The sequence below is a fragment of the Simochromis diagramma genome, unplaced genomic scaffold, assembly GCF_900408965.1.
Source record: "Simochromis diagramma unplaced genomic scaffold, fSimDia1.1 OVJJ01000362.1, whole genome shotgun sequence".
NCBI classification, from domain to species: domain Eukaryota; kingdom Metazoa; phylum Chordata; class Actinopteri; order Cichliformes; family Cichlidae; genus Simochromis; species Simochromis diagramma.
The window spans coordinates 584,783-607,876 of record NW_024386815.1 but is presented as its reverse complement, the minus strand read 5'-3'; the positions used below and the strand labels follow the sequence as shown (position 1 = coordinate 607,876).

The 23,094-nt window shown below is 40.8% G+C and overlaps 1 protein-coding gene across 1 annotated transcript; it reads left to right on the top strand.

Annotated features, from left to right (window-relative positions):
• Positions 1-5,301: 5,301 nt before the first annotated feature.
• LOC120730722 (zinc finger protein 383-like) lies at positions 5,302-20,434 on the top strand. Its single transcript, XM_040027185.1, has 2 exons — positions 5,302-5,573; positions 19,076-20,434. Exons 1-2 carry the CDS (start codon positions 5,402-5,404, stop codon positions 19,855-19,857), a joined length of 954 nt encoding a protein of 317 aa, XP_039883119.1. The 5' UTR covers positions 5,302-5,401; the 3' UTR covers positions 19,858-20,434.
• Positions 20,435-23,094: the final 2,660 nt, after the last annotated feature.

Genomic DNA, 23,094 nt, shown 5'->3' with positions numbered 1-23,094 from the left:
ATTTTATTTTCAACTTTAATTTATGTTTTTATCTTATTCTTTCTCAGTTAAATTTACCCTTCATTCTAATTTGTGTTGTACAGTTATTTCCTTTTTAACCTTAATTTATATTTTATTCCTTCCTAGTAAAATTTACCCTTTTTAATTTTTCATATTTATTTCCCTTTTTAATTTTTCATATTTATTTCCTATCTTATTCATAGCCTTTTCCTTTTTTGTTTTCTTTAGGTCACGAGCAGTTGTCCAAGCATTTCACTGCATATCGTACTGTGTATGACTGTGTACGTGACAAATAAAATTTGAATTTGAATTTGAATTTGAATTTGAAATTTGAATTTAATGATGTCACCAGGAGCCGTCCTCGTCACCGAGGGAACCTTTGGAGCATCTGGACAACAAAACATACATGAATGTGTTATTAGCCTTTAACTGTGTGTCATTGTCCAGAGTGATGATGGTTGAGCTGCACCAGCTACTGGAAATTCTGTAAACGCTGTCATCATGATTAACATGATTAAAATTTTTAACTCAATCAACCCATTTGGAGCACAGAATGACTCAAAATCCTCCAAATGTCTCTCACTGCATTACGGACAGTTTGTTCAAAGTTTCTCCATTCTGTGCTCCAGATGGGTTGATTACATAAAAAATGTTTAATCGTGTTAATCATTATGATGCCGTGTTAGTGTTGAAAGCCCTAGCAAGAGCGAAAAAGATGATAGAGGGGTTCTGAAACTTCAATTTTTTTAACTTTTCAGGAACAGAGATATGGACATTACTTTTATTTTTATGCAGTGGTGGTCCTAGCCTGTTTGGCGCCCTGGGCGAACACTCCCTCTGCCCCCCCCCCCCCCCCCCCCCTACACACACACACAAAAAAACATATTATGGATTGTGCATTAACATAAAACTTGTTGGAACCATACTGAATTTCACCAGGAAACACACACATACATGAAGAGAAAGAGATTATGCATACTATGCAAATGGCTACCAAGAGAGAAATGACAATGACTAATTAATATTGTGCTTAACACACGCTCTTTTCTACTCCGGAATATTCTCATCAATTTTCTTGATATTTATTTATAATCACCTCTGTTAATCCTTGATATTTATAATTGAGTGATCTGTATATATTAGTGATATTTCTTAAATGTGTAAAATCTGTAACTTAAGGTATTGTTTGGAGTTTAGTCTGTTACTGTTACTATTTTTACCATTTCTTCTTGGAGCAACTGTAACCCACATAATTCCCTTAGGGATTAATAAAGTATTCTGATTCTGATTGTTTCAGGATGACCTGCCATTATCCAAGGACACATCTGCTTACCTGTATCTTTTGCTCATTTCTCCTCCTCTTCTTTTCTCTTGTCCATCTTCCATTGGTTTTAATTTTGCACTCCAGTATGAACACCCACCCCCCAACCCGAGGATTACGACAACATAACCTAATAGACCTACACCTTAGTTCACAGATTCGCTTTGTGTAAGGTTTATTTCTGGAATTTCGCACAACCCAGGGTTCAAATCATGAATAGATAATGGGCTTGGATTTACAACATTATGAATGAAATGTGCTCTATTTGGAAGCAGCCGGGCCCCCTCCCCTTTCGACGGGTTGTGTGTGAGACTTTAAATCATCAAACTGTAAATTATAAATTTTAAATTGTTATTGATCCCTTTACCCCGAGTCCTAAAGTGTATATTTATTTTCTTACTCTTCTTATATTTATGGTTTGTTTACTTGCACTGCTGTAACTGTAGCCTCGTTGTCTCGTGTCTCTATATACTGGACTGTATGTAGCAGAGATGACAATAAAGTTTACGAAAAGTGAGCGTGAAAAAACATCGGTGCAAATTATAAGTCTGTATCATAATGTCTGGTGTTTTCGTGTTTTTTGTTTGTTTTTTTAATTTTGTTTTATTTTGCGAATTGGTTATTAGATGCTGCTCCAGCCAGCCAGAGAATCCCCCGCCACCCCGCCCTCTCCACCCTGCGCAGCAAGCAGCAGGCGCACCTCGCAAACGGAGGGTGTCCTTACTCCCAGCAAATGGGCGATAGAAAACCCATCGATGCCTATGCCATTCCCAATATGAGCTGGCATGATGTCGGGGCCGCATGAGCACGAGTAATTTTTTTTTTTTTTTACCGATGCCCGTGATGCCGATATTAGAATACAAATCAGTGTAAGCATGTAACGGTTATGAGCAGTATGAGGAAGGAAACTGTTCTTGTAACAAGAAACAAAGGCACTGATGAGCAGTCAGGCTTGCACCACTGTAGCCTAACCTTCATTTCTGCTTGCATATGTTTCTACAGTAGAACAACTGAGGCAATGGCTTTGAAGTATCTTTAGGCTGTTTTTCATCTTTGTTTTTTGGTATTTGACCAGTAGGCAACAGGTGAAATGTCTTGCCCAAGGACACAACAACAGAGACTGTCAGAGCCAGGGCTCAAACCAGCAACCTTCTGATTACAAAATGAACTGCCAACACTTGAGCCACGATAACGTGTTGAAATTAACACTGCACTATACATAGTATAGGGTTATAATACAGATAAATACTTATTGGTCAGTCAGTACCTGTGACAGTCAGAGTTGTTCCAGGTAAAATGTTCCCCCACACTGTAAAATCTAATTAGTTCACAGAACTCAAATAATCTATGTAAACTCGTTGCCTCAAAAAGATTGAGTAACGTTTGACTTAAGATGATTAAGCTAGGCCAACTTACCCATTTTGAGTACACTGTAAAGCCTCTTTAGTTCCCAGAACTCAACAAAACTATGTAAACTCGTTGCCTCAAAAACACTAAGTAAAGCTTGCTTAAGATGACTGTTAGGACAACTTATTCATTGCAAGTCTGCAGTATTAAGAATAATTTGATATTTCTGACTGTACAATACTAATTGTTTACCTACTTACAAACATTTCAAGTTCAACTAAATGAAAAAAACAATTTGTGGTAACCTGAATATGATTAAAAATAATTAACAACACTTTTTGTAATGATGTTAAAATCAGCCCAACTTTTATTTTCAAACACAACAAAGTACAACAGCCAACATACTGGACACTGTTCTGCTGAACAACAAACAATTTGCCATCACTGTTATAATCTTACAATGAAACAAAGTCTCAGATTTAATTATTCTGAAAAGTTTAGGCCTTCAACAACTTTGTTTTATACTTACATAATAAAAATAAAATATTTGTTGTTCTCTCACAAGTGCAGTCTCTGATTTAAACAACACATTTGTTTTGCATTCCAACACAGGAGCTGGAATGTTGTAATATTTTAAGGATGGCTTGTTTCCAGTCCAGGCATTACAGCCTGAATGACTATCATGGATCAAAGTGATCCAAATTTAAGTGCAGAAGAAAGTCTATAACTTCCCTTAAGTACAGTGGCAGTGGATGTGGGTTGGAGACGCAATGAGCTTGAACCTGCAGGCGACCATCTTCACTGACCACACCATCTGTGATGGAGGACTCATCTCTCCTGGTGTCCTTCAAGCAAACAATTATATTTTTTGGAACATGAACTTAATTGCTTTCTTAAAACAATTTTTCTGCATTTGGTATAGAACAGATTCCAATTTAGACAATCTCAGGCCCCCTCCCCACCGGAGAGGTGACATTCAATGTCCTACTTGTCAGTCTAGATAGCCCTGAACACCACCCAACATACAATAATGTCATGAAAGCATCATTTTAAAAAGGGCTATGCAAACATGGCCAATAACTTTCATTCTAATGACAGGCTCCGACAACCGCAGCTGACAAATTCCATCCTCCTTTTCCCCAGATTGCCCTTTCTGTATTGGATTATGGGTGTATAGTATTTAATTCTGCTGCCAGAACAAGTCTTCGTAAGTTAAATAGTATCCAATATCAAGCGTTATGACTTTGCTCAGGTGCATTCAAAACAACATCTGCAGCAGCACTACAGGTAGAAATGAGGGAAATGCCATTACAAATAAGAAGGGCAAGTTTACAAGGACATGGTCAAGACCATCCGACAAAAACTGTTTTCCATACATGCTGGGGAAAAGAGAAAATGGAATTGAAGAGCTTTGGGTGGACAGTAGGACAGAAAGCAGCTGACCTTACTCTGGACAAGATAAACACAAGTCAAACAGTGCCACTGCCTACAATACCACCATGGATGCTCCCTGATGCAGTGGTAGATTTCACATTGTTAAAAAAAAAGAACAAGGAGAAGGGTTTTATCTTAAATTCACATACAGCACAGGAATATTTTAATCAGTATTATAGTTATGTCAAAATCTACTCAGATGCATCAAAGAATACAGCCAACCAAAGTGGGATAGCATTTATAGTTCCTGAATTTAATATCAAGGTGGGAAAAGGATCAGTGACGATTTATCAGTGTACACAGGTGAAATGGTTTCCATATTGTTAGCTATCCAGTGGATTGAGGAAACGAAACCACTAAGGTCTGTGATATGTTCAGACTCGAGCTCATCACTGGCCAGCCTGCAAGACAGTCACTCAGACTGCAGACCTGACATTATTCAGACTTATTATGATGGGGGTTGTAGTCACATTCTTATGGGTACCAGCGCATCGTGGAGTTAAAGGAAATGAAATGGCAGATAGGACAGCAAAAGTCGCAACAAGGAGACCGATGGTAGATATGGTTATTAGTGTGAGTAGGACGGAGCTCAAGAGTAGAATACGATACAAAATGAAGGAAAGGTGGCAAAAGCAATGGGAGGAAGAGAGGAAAGGGCAGTGGTTGTACAAAATCCAAAGGAAAGTGGGGGGAATGAGAAGTACAGGACGAAATAGGAGAGAGGAGACGATTATATCTCGACAGAGATTCGGACACACTGGTTTAAATAGCACATTATTTTTAATAGGTAAACACTGTACATGGGAGTGTGAATGCAGTAGGGAACAGGAAACAACAGAACATGTTTTATTGCATTGACAGAAGTATAATATTAAAAGGAGACAACTGATCAAAAAGCTGGACGATATGAAAGTGAAGTTTGACTTGATTGATTTATTTCACGTGAGCTTTATAAGTGACAGTTATCAGGCTGTATTTCGGTTTTTAAGGCAGACTCATTTCTTCAGGGTTATTTTATTTTATTTTATTTTATTTTATTTTATTTTATTTTATTTTATTTTATTTTATTTTTGTCATTTCGGCCTCACTCCACACCAGTTGGTGGCGGTAATGCACCATTTTGCTTTTTGCCAACCGCCAATAAACCCTATACAGAAGAAGAAGAACACTCGCGCTCTACCGGAACCTCACCACGTGACACAGGCGGAAGTAAACAAACAAAGGCATCATCACCGTCCCACGCGTGTGTGTCTGATCACAGAGACTGCTGTATTGAGTGTGTGAGCTGCCGCACTAACAATGCCTTCTGTTCAGTATCTGAGAGAGTTTATCAACGAGCGACTAACTGCTGCTGCTGAACAAATATTCTTGGAGTTTGAAAAAACGATCGTCCGGTACGAGCAAGAGATCGACCGTCAGCGCAGACTGATGGATATCACCTGGAAACCCGAAATAAAGCTGCACAGGACAGGTGAGTGTCACTCTGATGGAGGATTCTAATCACAGCTCTGCGGGACATTTATTATTGTGAAGGCTTTTTGGAGACGTAAGTAAGCAAAATGTATTTATATTCCACTTTTCACACGTTTTCAAACCCCCCGCCGTCTTTCGCTACTCAGGTTACACATGATTTATAAGTCACTTAGATAACTTCAAAATGTTATTGTTTGGCTTTTTTCAGTATTTTATTTGTTCCTGAGTAAATCGGTTTGGCTGAGATCAAAGTTATAGTTTTTACACAGCTGAATAAAGGTCAAGCAGACAACTGATTATCAGTAGTATGAGATGCTCGAGAATATACTGTATAATATAGGCTACGGTATCCTGTTATATTTTAGATAGCAAGGAGTTTATTAAACTTCACCGAAACAATCTGCAAATTTCATTAAAATTTAATAAACTATCATCTTGTCTTTATTGTTAGTTAGCACATACCTTAAACATTTAAAGCTGTAAGCTAATGATAGTTATATAAGAGCAGATGCATGGTGGTGCAATAAGCTGTACGTTGCACGGCCAATGGATGCATGATCTGATTAGTCGACTAATCGCAAAAATAGTCGGTGAGTAGTCCATATCAAAATAATCGTTTGTTGCACCCCTAATTTACATGCCACTTTTGACAGATAAAAATAAATAAAAAATTATTATATTGGGAACTACAGTGAACGACAGAGAAAAACTGCACTGTAGGCTCCACCGAGCGAGATACTTAGTGGTGAGATATGTCGAAGAAGGCCGGCTTCACCCCATTCTTGGATCGCAAGAAGTCACTCGGAGACAGTGAAGTCCAACTTCAAATCTGTATTCCGAAAAGAATCTCCATATGGAGGTGTTGAGCAAGCAACCAGTGCCACTAGTGATGTGTCGGTGGCGAACGAAACGGCTCTTAGAGCTGGATCTTTGAAGTGAACGACGCGTACAAGCTCCGAAGCGCATACAAAATGCAACAGAAGTGCTCCAGGATGCTAGGCGCAGTGTTGAGCTTTTGTTACCTAGTGGCTACACAAGCCAAGAAGTACCAACGACCGGATTTGTTGTGTGGTAGTAACAGGCAAATGAACTTTTTTTTTTTTAATTATTTGAATATATATAAGTGCTTGTGTATAAATACACAAACAATACACATATGCTTTCAATTGTGTAATTTAAGTGATCTAGGTAGCTCTGTTTTGGAAGTTCAGTTAACGCTAGAAATGTGTTTTGGAGTTTGTACGTGCCTAGTCTCTAGGGGCCAGCATATATATCTATATATAAACATATATAAATAAAACCACTGTTTTTTTTTTTGTTGTTGTTGTTTTTACATTAGTAGATCCTTTTGTGCATAACTTTATATTGTTGTTAATAATAAAGCAACAAAACAACCTGAAGAGCCGGTTGGGAGCCAAAAGAGCCGGTTCTCTAAAAAGAGCCAGAAATCCCATCACTAGCCTTCAATTCCAGCATTGCAGTTAAGCCAGCCTCCACTTTGGTTTACGTTCCCTGTGTATTCTGAGTATTATAGCAAAAGACGTGGAAACCTGATTTCAAAATAAAAGCTCCTGAAGCATGATTTCAAAATGAAGGCCAACTCCCAGTAAATTAACTCATTCACTGCCATTGACGTCTATAGACGTCAATTGAAAAACTTACGTTGACTGCCATTGACGTCTATAGACGTCAATTACGTTTTTCAATGGGAGGGGCTCATTGTGAATAAATGTTTCACTATGTACATTTTATTTTGTCATATATTTGTAAATAAATTGTTTTGATAAAACTAGAGATGGACCGATCCGATATTACGTATCGGTATCGGTCCGATACTGACCTAAATTACTGGATCGGATATCGGAGAAAAGTAAAAAATGTAATCCGATCCATTAAATATCACGAAAGCACCTCACAAAACTTGCAACGCGCCGTAACTCACCTCAGAACGTTAGCACGTCGGAGCAGTATGCATCACGTGATAGAGCGGCTGTGGCATGCGGACCTGTCGGTGGTCTGGATAGCATTTGGAGCTTCGCTAGCAACCCGGCATTTCATCTCCGACAAAGTTATCCCCGAGAGAAGTAAAGCAAGTGTGTAAGTCCATCTCTGAATGTTTGTAAAGCATTCCTGCGTTAAGCTTAACGAGCGACTGCCTCTCGCTCTCCGGCTGCTACTTCAATCATGAAACTGCTTAACGATCAGCTGATCGGCTTTTCTGTCGCGACTCCGTCTCTCTTGTTTGCTTTTGGCCCACTTTGCACCAGAAAGAGGAAACCAGCGGCTGAACAACAGCAGCACGTTTAAGCTTGATAAGCTGTTGTTAGAATTTATTTAATATTACTTTCTACTCGAGGATCCTTTTCTACGTAGCTGACGCTGGTAACTGTGCAGGGGCGCATCTAGCAAAGTTTAGCCAGGGGGGCCGATAGGGCATTAACAGGGAAAAGGGGGCACAAAGACATACTTTTCTTTCTTATTCTCATTTAAAATGTCTCGCTTTTAATTATTTAATATTTATCTGAATCTTACACCCAAAGTTTTAATCTGATGTAAAATGTATAGAAGTCCATTACTGCATATAGTAACTGTTAAGTCTAATATACCCTAGTAAGCTATAGTACTTTTTCCTTTGGGAAGGTACCATCTGTGCAGTCTGCAATTTTGTTGAAGAAAGATGTTGAATCTATTTAATATTTCTTGAAAAAGAATTGATTTCTGTGCATTTTTTTTCACACTGCATCAAATTAAGGTTGATTACGTCGATTAAGCATCATGAGGTGGAGCGTGAGGGGTGGTTCCCTATTTTTTATTTATTTATTTTTATTGTTGCTGGGAGTTGGAACCCTATTAGTTAGGTTGCTTAATATTTATGCTAAGTACTCTTTAAAATACCAGAATAGGGAGGATGGTGTAGGTTTAAGTTTATCAGATTGATCAGTATTGCTGAACTATGAAATATTTTTTTTTGCATACAGGTATAACAGAATAGCTTTAGTGTAGTTGTTGTTTTAAACTTGAGTATGAACTTATACAAAATGCAGCAAGATATTTAAAAAACAGTTTTGTTGATTAAAAAACACTATATCGGATTCATATCGGTATCGGCAGATATCCAAATTTATGATATAGGGCTGCCACAAACGATTATTTTGATAGTCGACTAGTCACCGATTATTTATGCGATTAGTCGACTAATCAGATCATCATCCACTGGACGTAAAACTACAGCTTATTGCACCAGCAGCATCTGCTCTTATATAACTATCATTAGCTTACAGCTTTAAGCTTTTAAGGTGCTAACTAAAAATAAAGACAAGATGATAGTTTATTCAATTTTAATGAAATTTGCAGGTTGTTTCGGTAAAGTTTAATAAACTCCTTGCTATCTAAAATATAACAGGACACCGGAGTATATTCTCGAGCATCTCACACTTCTGATAATCAGTTGTCTGCTTTACGTTTATTCAGCTGTGTAAAAACTATAACTTTAATCTCAGCCAAACCGATTTACTCAGGAACAAATAAAATACTAAAAAAAAAAAAAAAGCCAAACAACAACATTTTTAATTTATCTAAGTGACTCATATATATTTAACCTGAGTCGCGAAAGACGGCGGTGGGTTTGAAAACAATTTGCCAGGAGTCTGGTGTTCTCACGGCGCTAGTGACCTAGCCCCCGGCTAGCTATCGAGCTAGTGGGTAACAGACGTCTCCGAAAACGTCGGAGCGCTTTTGAAAATATGTGGTGTCCTGATAAACTGAGCCGATATTTGAGGTTTACACAGCTACATTCTCGCCTGAAAATATGTTAAACGTTTATTTTGTGACCCAGAAAGAATAATAAGAGTAATATTAAAACTAACTAGCTACCGCCATTGTTGGAAACTAAGCTGGGCCGCGCTATGAATTCTGGGACACAGCTGCTTCTTCTTCTTCGGGGTTTAACGGCAGCTGGCATCCTTGTACATGCAGTGCTGCCATCTTCTGTTTCAGTCCGTTATTACACTCTTAAATCCTGCTACTGCGTCTTTTGCGATCTCACAAAGCTTCAAACGACACGTTGACTATTAAATCAGTCGTCGACGATTTTGATAGTCGACAAATCGTGGCAGCCCTATTATGATATCGATATCGGTATCGGACATAAAAAAGTGGTATCGTGCCATCTCTAGATAAAACATAACCTTTCTCAGTGTTATTTCTGTTTTATAGAACTGAAAAACTATTTTATATGTTAGAGGTGTCACAAAGCAAGAAATATTAGTGTCAAAGGCACTTTTCTGCTTGAAATGTATTTTTCACAAAAAGCTCGTTTTCTCCCTTTTTTTGGTCAAAACAGGCATTTTTGGTGGAACCCACCTCTCTTCTACAGCTGATTACTAAAGAATGGAAAATGGTAGAAACAAGCTTTTTTTTTTGGATGAAAGAAGAGAGTCTGTTCTTCATTTTGGTAGGTTCAGCGTTTATATGATCATAACACACAGTTTTCTGTGGCTCTTCAAAAATGAGTAGAAATGCTCATAAACCCTGGCAGTGGGGAGTTACCTGATTTGAAAATGGCTGGCAGTGAATGAGTTAAGAGCACATTCACAAATATCAATTAGTCTTGTTTGCACACTCTAATGTTGGATACAAATGACATACCATAGTATTCTAGTAGCAACATGTCAATATTAAAGCCATCTCCTTTTGGATTTCTAAGTAAAAACCCTCTGAATGTTTATTTTTGAACTACTCTTTTAATTAATTCAGGATGGAAAACTCAGGTTCCAGACTAGTTGCAGTCTATATTGACAGTATACAACCCCATAGTGATACCATGTCAATATCAATCATTCTTATTTTGCCTTTCAAAATAATAGCCCTTTCAAACTGACCATATATCAGTGTGCGTTTTCAATGGCTTCAGAAAAATGGAAAATTACAGTTTCCACAGAATAATTACTGTCCATATTGACAGTATTCCATCCCACAGAGATACCGTGTTAATCTCAAGTCATTCTGATTTTGCCTTTCAAAATAATAGCCCTTTCAAATTGCCCATACGGGAAATAATCTTTCAATGAATTCTGATTTCTCTAAAAAGAAAAATTCTTGTTTCCATTGCATAATTAAAAAGCCTTTTCTAATTGCCCATATCTGACTTACTCTTGGAACGATTTCGAAATGTTTTAAAATGGAAAATTCCTGTTTCCACAGGGTAATTCCACTTTAGATCAACAGTATACAACCCCACAGTGATACCATATCAATATCAAGTCAAGTAAAGTGGAGGTATCCTGTGGAAACAGGCATTTTCCATTTTAGAGCATTATGAAATCGTTCCAATAGTAAGTCAGATATGGGCAATTTGAAAAAGCTTTTATTTTGGAAAGCAAAATCAGCCTGACTTGAAATTAATATGGTATCACTGTGGGGTTGTATACTGTTGACCTAAGGTGAAATTATCCTGTGGAAACAGGATTTTTTTTCTATTTAGAGCATTTTGAAATTGTTACAAAAGTAAGTCATATATGGGCAATTTCAATGGGTCATTACTTTGGAAAGTAAAATCAGACTGACTTGATATTGACATGGTATCACTTTGGGGCTGTATACTGTAAATACAGAGTGAAATTATCCTGTGGAAACAAGAATTTTCCATTTTAGAACATTTTGAAATCGTTAGAAGATTAAGTCAAATATGGGCAATTTCAACGGGCCATTAATTTGAAAGGCAAAATCAGACTGACTTGATATTGACATGGTATTACTGTGAAAAACACTGTGGTTGGATAGTGTTGATATAAAGTCCAACTAGTCTTTGGAAAGAAGACTTTTGCTTTTAAGAGCATTATGAAGTCATTGTAAGAGTAGTTCAAAAATGAAAATTCACAGGGCTTTTACTTTGAAATCCAAAATAAGATGGCCTTGATATTGACAGGGCGGTATTAGAGTACAAGGTTGTGCCATGTAGATCTAACATTAGAGTTTGTAAACAAGCTAGGGCTGGGCGATATGGCCTAAAATCCATATCGCGGTATAATTTGAAGCACGTGCGGTAACGATATATATCGCAATATATTCTTTTCTTCTGTATAACGTATTTTCAACACTATAAGGCACACTTAAAATCCTTTCATTTTCTCAAAAATCGAGAGAGTGCCTTATGTACGAATTCTGGTTGTGCTTACTGACCTCGAACCGATTTTGGCGTGCAGAAATCTGTTAAAAAAAATGTTTTAGTACAACTTTGGTAAGCCGCACTGCTTGATGGATTGTCAGAGCATTACGGCTGCCGTAGTGAGGAGCTTCGCGGAGTAATCTGGGTCCAAAACTCCGTCGGCTTCAGGTCCCAAAGTCAAACGAACACTGAGAGTTTAAAAACGGTCTAAATTCTTTCATCTTTAATAAAATCATCAGCGTTGCTGCTTTACCAGGTGTAACAATTAAGTTTAACATCCAGGCATCCATGAAAACAGAATTTATTAAATTTAACGGATTTAGAAGTTAACAGGAAGTTAGCTCACTAGTTTACACCTAAACATTTCATACCATGTTCTGACTGAGAGATTTTTGAAGCTAATTCAAACGTACAGCTCTGCTATCACTTCCAACATAAATGAAGACAGAAAACTAAACAGCAGTGGCGTTTGCAGGGTTACTGATTTTCAGTGTTGGGACTAACGCGTTATTAAGTAACGCGTTACAGTAACTACGTTATTATTGTGGTAACGAGCACGGTAACGTAGTTATTATGCCAAAATCAGGAACGCGTTACTCGTTACTGGGATTTAGATAGGCTCGTTATTCGTTACTTCGTGTGGTGGCTATCGCGGAGCTTCCACAGATTGAGTAACATTAGCAAGTGGTGGAGGCCAGCAGGTGGATGAAGAAAAGGGGAGGCAGGAGGAGAGACCCAAAGCGGCCGCCCGTCCGAGTGTGAGGTGAACTGAACTTCAGGTAAGAAGTTATGACCTGCAGTCTATCTGGGTCAGATATGAACCAAGTTTAGTTGGAGTTTATTTTCGTTGTGCTGACTTTTTCGTACTGCGTGCTAGCTAGCATGACGGAGTTTCTATACAGCTGGGTGGTGCTATACTGATGTTGAACTTTATTTTGTTCATAAGGTTAATTATTAGAGTTGCCAACCATTCCCTAAATAACGGAATCGTCTCATATTCAGAGAAATTATTACGCGTTTCGTATTTAGGTGAAAAGGAACAGTTTGTCCCGAACTTCAGCTACAATGAAAAAGACACAAAGCTGGAGTTGGAGCTGGAGTCTTTGCTGCACAGCTGCCTCTTCTTCTCTCATTCTCTCCCCTCCTTCTCCTGTTGCTACTTTAATCATGAAACTGATCAATGATCAGCTGATCGGCTTTTCCCTCTTGTTTATTTATCGTCCGCTTTGCGCCAGAAAGAGGAAACCACCGGATGTCACGTTAAACAACAGCAGCACGTTTGATCAGCTGTTGTTAGAATTTATTTAATATTACTTTCTAGTATCAGCTGATGTTTGCTGGAGCCACAGCTGTAAAGCTGCTGGTCATGATGTCGGTTTGGATATGTGGTGAGAGGGAAACATGAAGATGAAACCAGGAGATGTCCTTACTGAATCATCAGAGCTGTGATGGAGAAACAGGTTTACCTTTTAGGTGACATGAATGAGTTGAAGGGAAGTTATGAACTGTTTCTGAGAGACAAATAACACCAGGATCCTTTTCTATGTAGCTGACAGCTGGTAACTGTGCAGGGGCGGGTCTAGCAAAGTTTTGCCAGGGGGGCCAGGTAGGGCATTAACATGGAAAGGGGGGCACAAAGAAATACTTTCTTATTCTCATTTAAAATGTCTAGCTTTTAATCAATAATTATCTGAGTCTTACAACAAATGATTGATAGATTGATACATATATACCATCAAGACAGTGTACATCACTGTCACAACAGTGTTTGTTTTCATTCAAAGGCTTTATGATTTTTGCTATAATGGTGGGCCGGTCTATAGTCAAAATGCCCGGGCTGATTTTTTTGTCCCAGTCCAGCCCTGTATGCAACTCATCTGCAGTCTGGTGTTGCCTACATCTTCCTATTCGGAAGGCAGAATTTCTGAGTTCTGAGTACAATCAAAAGCACCACGACTGCAGTTTTTGTGTTGGATGTAAAAAGCACACATGACGCTGTAACGTAGGCTAGAATCATGGCGGTGGTCAACGACGGTCCAGGCGTGGGATTTCTCTTGTGGAAATATGCACATTATTTTTTCCTTTGGTAGGTGGCACAGTGCACTTGTGGCAAGTAAGCAAGCTAGAAGACTGGCACTCTTGCTGGGTATCCAGTTAGCAACACATTAACAAGAGAAGTCTGAGTAAAACCAAAGTTACTTTCCCTAGTAACTAGTTACCTTGAAAGTAACGAGTAACTTGAAGTAACTGGGGGCGATCGTGGCTCAAGAGTTGGGAGTTTGCCTTGTAATCGGAAGGTTGCCGGTTCGAGCCCCGGCTTGGACAGTCTCGGTCGTTGTGTCCTTGGGCAAGACACTTCACCCGTTGCCTACTGGTGGTAGTCAGAGGGCCCGGTGGCGCCAGTGTCCGGCAGCCTCGCCTCTGTCAGTGCGCCCCAGGGTGGCTGTGGCTACAATGTAGCTTGCCATCACCAGTGTGTGAATGTGTGTGTGAATGGGTGGATGACTGGATATGTAAAGCGCTTTGGGGTCCTTAGGGACTAGTAAAGTGCTATATAAATACAGGCCATTTACCATTTACCATTTACTTTTGATGGAAGTAACTAGTAATGTAACTAAGTTACTAATTTAAAGTAACTTACCCAACACTGCTGATTTTGGACTACCTGGTATATAATGTTGTGCTACGTGATTGCTAGCGACACAGCTATGTTAGCATAACATTAGCACAGTGAAGCTGGAGGATGAACGCCAAACGTTTTTTCCACTCGATAAAAATTAACGTGAGGGACTCTGGTGGTTTGGGACAAATGCAATCGCATAGCAGGATGCTATACACGGGGCAAACTTCAGTCAGGAGAACAACTGAGATTTTTCATCCATACTACGAGGTTAGTTATTAATATACTGCAACAACATGGGAATAGAGCAGCTGCGAGAGAATTCGACATTAATGAGTCAATGTTACGGAAGTGGAGGAAGCACAGCTTTTGGCTTTCCCCATATTTCAAAAGTGCTTCATCTCTTTGCTATGACTGTCGCCAGGCATAATTTGCAGACAATAATGGTTGTAGCCGCTGCGATGCTTTCGACCAAAACAGGCGCAGCTTGATGACATCATCAACATGCGCTATCGCGGTAGAGCAATTTAGTCAATATCTCTATCGTTGGCCAAATTTATATCGTTTCTATCGTATATCGTTTATATCGCCCACCCCTAAAACAAGCCTTATTTATATGTTATTATGTTCGAAGTTGGTATTTATTTTGAAATCCAGTTTCCACATCCCTTCCCTTAATACTTTGAATACACAGGAAACAGAACACAAGCTGGAGGCTGGCTTGACTGCAAGTCTTGAATTGGAGGCTGGCTTGATACAAGTGCTTGTTTTGTGGTGTAATTTTATAAATAGAATAGAATATGGCCTGCACTTCAACTTTTGCTTGAGTGTATTGCACTTCTTAGTTTTAACACCAGGGGGAGCAGCTGTTGATCAAGGCAGTTGCTCCACCAAAAAGGACAATCACAGAAGAAATTTACCCCAAGTTACTAAACATGGCAGTACCAAAGAAGTGAAAGGTAGAAAGTGAGTGCAGAAAATTTCAGACACGGTGGGAGAGTGAATATTTCTTCAAAGAATTCAAGGGGAAGTGTGTTTGTTTGATCTGCACTGAAACTGTGGCAATTATGAAAGAGTATAATGTACGACGTCATTATGAAACCAAACATCAGGCCTATGCATCCTATACTGGTGCTGAGCGAGAGCAGAAATTAAAGCAAAGGGTAGCTCTCCTGCGGGGTCAGCAACAGTATTTTTTCATGCTCAAAAGGTCCAGAAAGAGGCTACAATAGCCAGCTATGAGGTCGCCCAACTCATCGCAAGACATGGCAAGCCTTTTTCAGATGGAGACCTTGTAAAACACGGCCTTGTTAAAGTCACCGAAATAATGTGCCCGGAAAAAGTGCAGGATTCAACAACGTCAGCATGTCCAGAAATCCAGTTGTGCGACGCATTGAAGACTTGTCAGCCAACATTAAACTGCAACTGTCTGATAAAGCTGTGCTTTTGATTTTTACTCCATCGCATTCGATGAGAGCACCGATGCCACAGACACCGCACAGCTGCAATTTTTTTTCCGGGAGTGGACGAGAGCACGAGCACTTTAGGTGAGTAAAAAATACATTTCAACAGTACCCGTGTGTTAATGTGCAGGTACACATGCTTCAAATATCAATAATGCGCATCAATTCTGTCACTACCCTGCTTTTGCGCACCACTTTCTTATATGCGTTTTTCTTGTTAACACACAGAGTCCACACTGCTGTGTGTACACACCATCTGATGCAGATCTGCTCCTTGATCAAGTGACATTTGTCTGGATTTTTGGCACGAGTGGCGATCAGCAGCAGGATGGCCCGATTTACATACCCAGCGCAGCTGATACTCACCAGAATAATTTACTAAAATTATATGGACTCCTGTTATTAAGTCCAGTTCAGTCTATTAATGTTGATAATCATTTCAAACGGATGTTAATAGATGTTTTGCTAAGCCTAATAACTTAAATAATAAACTTGAAATGTACCCATCCCATTTTCCCCTTTTATTGTTTTTTCTCTGTGCTGTAAATCTTCTGTCTAAGAAGAAATCTGAGGCTGCTGTTCTGAGAATGAGCTACCAAAGCTTTTTCTGAATAAATCAATAAAGATCCATTTATGGAAAGCTGTGATGAAGGCAGTTTTGTCTTTAATTATATTCAACAATATAACACATTTGACCACTTTTAAGTGATTTTTCTAACTTTAATACAGTAAAGTTAAGGTTATATACCTCATTTCTAGTAAGTGGCCCAGCCCCTCCTATATTTTTATGTTTGTGGCCCTCAGTGAAAGAAGTTTGGACACCCCTGACATAAACCTTTCAAAATAAAGCTGAAGATCCTGTTGAGATTCAAAATAAACTGAAATCATGACAAAATACATTATTTTCAAACATCACAATTTAGAATATGCATGAAACAAATTACTTCATGTTTTTATTTGAAGTAACTTTAAATGGTGCTTACAGTCACCACGTGGTAGCTCAAACAGAAGGATCAGTCTAAACAAATCCAGGACCTTATTCCTAAATGAGGGGCTGCCTCTGTACCAGGGACATGGTTTAGTTATGAAAAGTCTGACATGGACCTGAAAACTGTACTATGCAATTATGGTGCAAACTGGTCCAGACCACAGACTCAAACATGACAAACCTCTTCTACCACCTACGCAAGAGTCATGTGACAGAGTATGGAGAGAGTTTATAGATGAGAAGCAAAAAAGAGGTGTTTTACATCAGGATATGAGATTTTGGTCATATCGCACATCCATAGTTTAATGTCTCAATGCACTCTGAAATGAAAGCAGAGCACAAATAAGCACTTGGAGTTAAAAAAGAAATCATGAATCAATTAATAGACCAAAATGTATTCTAAAATTTTGACTCATCAAAGTTGCCCCCTTTGGCAGCTATAGCAGCTGAACACAGCCGTGACATTCTTTCTCCAATAGAAATCAAATATTCTTCCATATCTGTTGCTGAAGTTCCCATAAATGTGGACCTTGTAGTTGCTTTGCTTTCACTCTTCTGTCCAGTTCATCCCCAACCAGCTCGGTGGGGTTTAAGTCTGGAGACTGTGCTGAGCACTCCGTGTTTTCAAGCTTACCATCTTGTTCTTTTTTTCTGAGGTAGTTCTGGCACACCCTGGACTTGTGTTTTGGCTCATTATCTTGCTGACCAACTAGGTGCATACCAGAGGGTACCGCATGGTGCTGCAGAATGCTGTGGTAGCTGTTTTAGTTCAGGAAGCCTCTCAATCTGTACAAGTCACCGACCCTGGATCCAGCAAACAGCCCCAGACCATCACACTTCCTCCTCCATGTTTGAGGGTTGATGCCACACACTGTGACCCATCCTTTCCTCTCATCAACGGCCCACAAAGATCCTGCATGATGAACAGAAAATTTCAAGCTGTGCTTGAATCTGTTGCCCTGTGAGCCGTAATTCACGCAAGCTGTTAACGCTCAGAAACTTGTCCTCTGAGCAGCAGGGCAGGGATAGCTCAGTAGGTAGAGTGGTGGCCCCATGATCGGAAGGTCGGTGGTTCGACTCTACTGAACGGCTACCCTGAGGTACCCCTGAGCAAGGTACCGTCCCTACACACTGCTCCCCGGGCGCTGCATTGGTGGCTGCCCACTGCTTCACTGGGTGAATGGGTTAAATGCAGAGGAACTATTTCCCTATGGGGACTAACATGCACACTTTACACTTTACACTTTACACACTTTCTTATTCAGTCGTGTCTTTTGGCCTGCCAGACCTCTTGCAGTCAGAGTTTGTTTCTTTTGATGTTGAATGAAACTGTACTCACTGATACCTGGTCTTTTTTTGCAGTGTAGGAGAGACCTACATTTTTCAGTTATATGATGTTCTGTCTATCTTCCATTGTTAATTGCCTTTTTCTTGCCAACACACTACTTTCTGCAGTACAATACTGTTGCTCTGATGCTCCAGAGGGTATGTAACCACAGTGTGTTCCAGCACTGTTTTTATGCAGACAGAGGTGTCTGTAAGTAATCCAGAAAAGTGGGAACCCTTATAGCACATGTGTCAAAGTCAAGGCCCGCGGGCCACATCCGGCCCGGCGTACATTTATATCCGGCCCGCGAGATCATTTTATATAGATATACTATTATTGTTATGCATAGCCCGGCGATATGAGGCGCTAATAATATACAAACTACAGGTCCCATAATGCAGCGCTGCAGCCTCCTTGCTGAATGCTAGGCTAACTGGGAACATTCCCGCGTCAATCAAGTCAAACTTCTGTTATTGCGAAGCTGGCTGCTCACAATGGTCGAGAGAAAAGTTGATTCTGAAAGCAGAGCCTTTCAGCGCCAGTGGGTGACTGAATATATGTTTACAGACATTGCTGTAAACATAGACTAACAGACAGACTAACTATATCTGGTTATTGATCCCACTGCTCTTGCACATGTGCTACAATCAGCTGAATTTAGTTTGCCATATGCCATTACATTTATTTTCATTGCACAAAAGGAGGAGACCATGATGGTAAAGTAGAAACTGCATCCAGGACAAAACGGCTGCTAACACAACTATGGCTCTGTGCAAGCACCTGTGCAGACAGCATGCTAACGCTAAGCTAGCCAACAGCCATAGATATCAAGCATAATTTAATTATTTTTTTGTGTTGTCTATTTGGTCAGTATGATTTTTTTTTTCTCTATTATCACTTCACTTTTCTTTTAATTGTCTCCTTTTTCCCCTCCAGATGTCCCACAGCAGCATGTCTGTAAGGAGGAGGAAGTTGTCGCTGACCAGCAGCTGTGGAACCAGGAGATGAGCTCCAATCTGGACCAGGGGGAACCAGAACCTCCACAGATTAAAGAGGAACAGGAGCAACTCTGTAGCAGTCAGGAGGGAGAGCAGCTGGCACTGAAGGAGGAGATTCATGCCTTTATGCTGACTGCTGCTGAGGAAAAAGACCACAGTGAACCAGAACCAAAAAGAGACCATCTCAACTGTGTCAGCTCTGATGTAACTGTGAGAGAATATCAGGGAGCAGGGAAGAAAGAAGGTCACAATAATGTAGAATACCAACCTACACCAGACAGTCAGTGTAAGTCTGACAAAACTAAAAAGTCTTTAAAATGTGATGTTTGTGGAGAAGTCTACAAATATAATTATGAAATGGATATGCATTATAGAATCCATACAGGGGGGAAGCCGTTTTCCTGTAAAACATGTGGGAAAAAGTTTGTACATAGGAATTCTGTAGTGAAGCACATGAGAATCCACACAGGAGAGAAACTATATCATTGTAAAATATGTGGGAAAAGGTTTGTACATCGTTCTCTAGAGAAGCACATGAGAATGCACACAGGAGAGAAACCATATCATTGTAAAACATGTGGGAAAACGTTCAGCCGTAAAAGTAATTTAACAGAGCACATGAAAATCCATACAGGTGAGAAACCATATCATTGTAAAACTTGTGGGAAGGCATTCAGACGTGGTAGTCATTTGTTTCGCCACATAAAAATACACATATAGAGGTGTACTCTTAACAAGATTAGCAGTTTAGCAAGCTGTGTAGAGCGCAAAGTTGAACAAGTCAGCGTGGTAACTAATGGTAGACACAGCATGGTAGGAAGGAGGTTATGGTTAGTTTCATTTTAAAAGTAGGCGGCAAATTTTGACAAACTATTCTATTATGCTAGTAAGCACTCTCTGCTTATGACCAAAGTTTTAGGAGTGACGGCAGTGAGAGAGAGAGAGAGTTTTGAGATGTGAGAGATTTGTGACACTAGCGTGTATGGAGTGTGTAGTTAGTTTTTTGTGTAGCTGTTGGTTTTGTTTTGTGTGTCAGAACAATGATGCCGAATGTCACAGTTGCTGCCATAAAGCCACCAAAAGCAGATTACAGTGTAAACGCTGTCTCCAGGTGGAAAACAGGAGGAGTGATACACCACTGGCTGTCGGGCCTGCAGGTATCAGGCCTGTGATGTTCTCCTCTGTCTTACAGTGGAGAGAAATAATTTTTTGGAGTGGGACAAATAATTTGTGTGGCATCTTATTTGATGCAGAATCAGAGTGTTCTGTAAATAGTTTAAAGTCTTTCCTGCATTTTTAGGTAAATAGTTGCATGTACCTTTTTTATTTGCAAAACTCATGCATAGGTTTATTAAATTTACAATTTCTATTTGCATTTCATGTTATGAAAATGATTTGTGAAACATGTTTTTTGTTGTTGTTACAGTAAAAAAATATATCTGATTTCATATTGTTCTTTTTTTTTTTTTTTTTTTTTTTTTTTTTAAATCAATTGTACTAATGAAAACATAACTGTAAATTCAGATGTGAGGTTGTGCTGAAAAGAATGATGCCAAACAAGGCAATTAGACATGCTGAGGTCAAATCAACCCTGCACCTCAGAGGGTTAAACTTTTTTTCCTTTTTTTTTTTTTTTTTTTTTTTTTTTTTTTGCCTGTCCCGTTTGGCTCTTTTGCCATCAGAATTGTTGTCTAAAGACAAAGAAAGATGCCCAACGGATTTACTTTACCAAATTGACCATCCCAGCCTTGCCGTAATGGTCCATTTGATTCACCTTTTATTGTTTATTTTATTTTCACTTACTGAATACGGGACAGACTTGACTGGGGGAAAGAAGGGGAGAAAGAAAGAGGGAAAGAGAAACAGCTGAGAAGAGGGACGGGGGAGAAGGGCAAAAGACAAAAACCAACAGAATGAGCAGAGAAAAAAAAAAGAAGAAAAAAAAAAGCATATATCAGTCACCTGGATCACCTGCTGAGAAAGAAAAAAGAAAACAAGCAGAAGAGAACAAGAGTAATAGAATAAACAACATCACAATGATATAAGGAATATGACAGTAAATACTAAATATTAAACATTATTGTGCAGCACATAAGATCAACAGAACACAGTGTGCTTTGAGGTAGGAGCCAAAAAGGGTGTAGTTTGTGGGTGTGATCACCCGTGTGTACACCTGTGAGCATGGACGCGCTTGTTTTTTTTTTTTGTTTTGTTTTTTTAAAAGGTTCCTTCATGTAATGATCTGCTAGAGGGTGTGGGGGGGCCACAGCCCCGTCCTCCAGGGCATGAAGCAGGTATGGAGGAGATCAAAACTCCAGACATCCAGAGGCCCCCAGAACACAAGAGACCAAGGAAGACCAACAGAGGGGCAGCTGCGCCACTGTCCCAGAAAGAGCTGAGGAGAGTCCCAGATGAGGGCTCACTCAGCAGCCGCGGAGCAGAAGCCAGGGGGAGTTGCAGTGACGCGCCTGTGAGCTCCGCTGGCAGCCAGCCGTGCCTGAGTGACCGAGCCCCAGGCCGAGAGGCCGGGGGCACCCCACCTCTGAAGTGGCCCGAGCGAGCCCCAGGCTCCAGGCCCCGATAAGCGGCCGCCAAGGAGTGAGCCGGTGTGTACCTGGACGCCCATCCCCGGACACAAAGAACCACCAATGGTTCTGAGGGAGTCCGCCACTGGCAGGGGAAGTGGTGGTGGGTGGAGATAGGCCTCCAAACCTTGGAGGGCCTGAGATGTCCCCAGAGAGGTGGCGTCTGATACCCAACCTGACATATAGACACAGACATACAGGCACACACAGACACAAACATCCATTCCCACCCTCATGCTCTCATATGCACTTACTCCACACTCAACCAACGTGGAGACAGACATAAAGAGACGCTGTACACACGATCACACTCCCCAAGCGTACTCTACAAACCGGGTCTAGGTACCCTTGCCCCTGGAGGGGGGAACTGCACCCAGACCCAGGTGGTGTTACCCTTTTCCCTGCGGTGGGGAGAGGCAGACCGCCCCGACTCCGCAGCAGCAGGGAGGCCCCACACTCCAGACCGCAGTCGGACGGCCAACTCCTCCTAGCCCCCCCGCTCCAGCAGGCCGCAGAGAACGGGGGTGAGAGAAGACTCCAAACCTCCCTCCACCCGCTCATTGTAGTGTTGATGCATGTGTGTTCTAAGGTGCATTTAAAACCCAGGAGGGCATGGAGCTACCTGCCAGAGAGCAGCAGGTAAGCGCATGGTCCCTCCTGCTAGCCCTCAATGTCTACGTGTATTTAACATTGAGAGGTGGGCAACGACGCCAGGGGTGGGGTGTACACCCTGATGGTACTTTGGATTCCGTGTATCGTGCCCACCCCCAAGATCCTATATGTATGTGTAATGAGAGTGTGAGTAATGTGAATGTCTAAGTTGTGGGATAAAATTGAGGCAGAGGCAGCCAGAAGGGGACAGAGGGGGGGGGGGGTTAGCCTCCTCTGCACCCTGGTGACATACCCCTACTCCAAGGTCCTGCATGTGTGGGTGGTTGTGGTGGAGCGGGAAGAGGGAGGCAGCTGGAGATGGGGAGGGAAGGAAGGGAGGGGCAAGTGACCCCTCCCTGGGGCCAGCTCCCCCACTGACCCCAGTAGGCACCCCCATACTCCGCGACCCGCCAGGGAAAGGGGGCCCAGGCCCATCCAGACCGGACTTTTTTTCCTAAAGTAACACAATAGTTACTTTTCCTCGTGGCTCAAAGAGTTGGTAGTTCGTCTTGTAACCGGAAGGTTGCCGTTCGAGCCCCGGCTCTGACAGTCTCGGTCGTTGTGTCCTTGAGCAAGACACTTCACCTACCGCCTACTGGTGATGGCCAGAGGGGCTGATGGTGCGATATGGCAGCCTCGCTTCTGTCAGTCTGCCCCAGGGCAGCTGTGGCTACAACTGTAGCTTGCCTCCACCAGTGTGTGAATATGAGAGTGAATGAAT

Bases quoted from the DNA above. Each gene is read 5' to 3' on its own strand.
- LOC120730722 (XM_040027185.1), top strand. From the start codon at position 5,402: ATGCCTTCTGTTCAGTATCTGAGAGAGTTTATCAACGAGCGACTAACT. The intron at 5,574-19,075 runs GTGAGTGTCACT...TTTCCCCTCCAG, and splicing joins AATAAAGCTGCACAGGACAG to ATGTCCCACAGCAGCATGTC.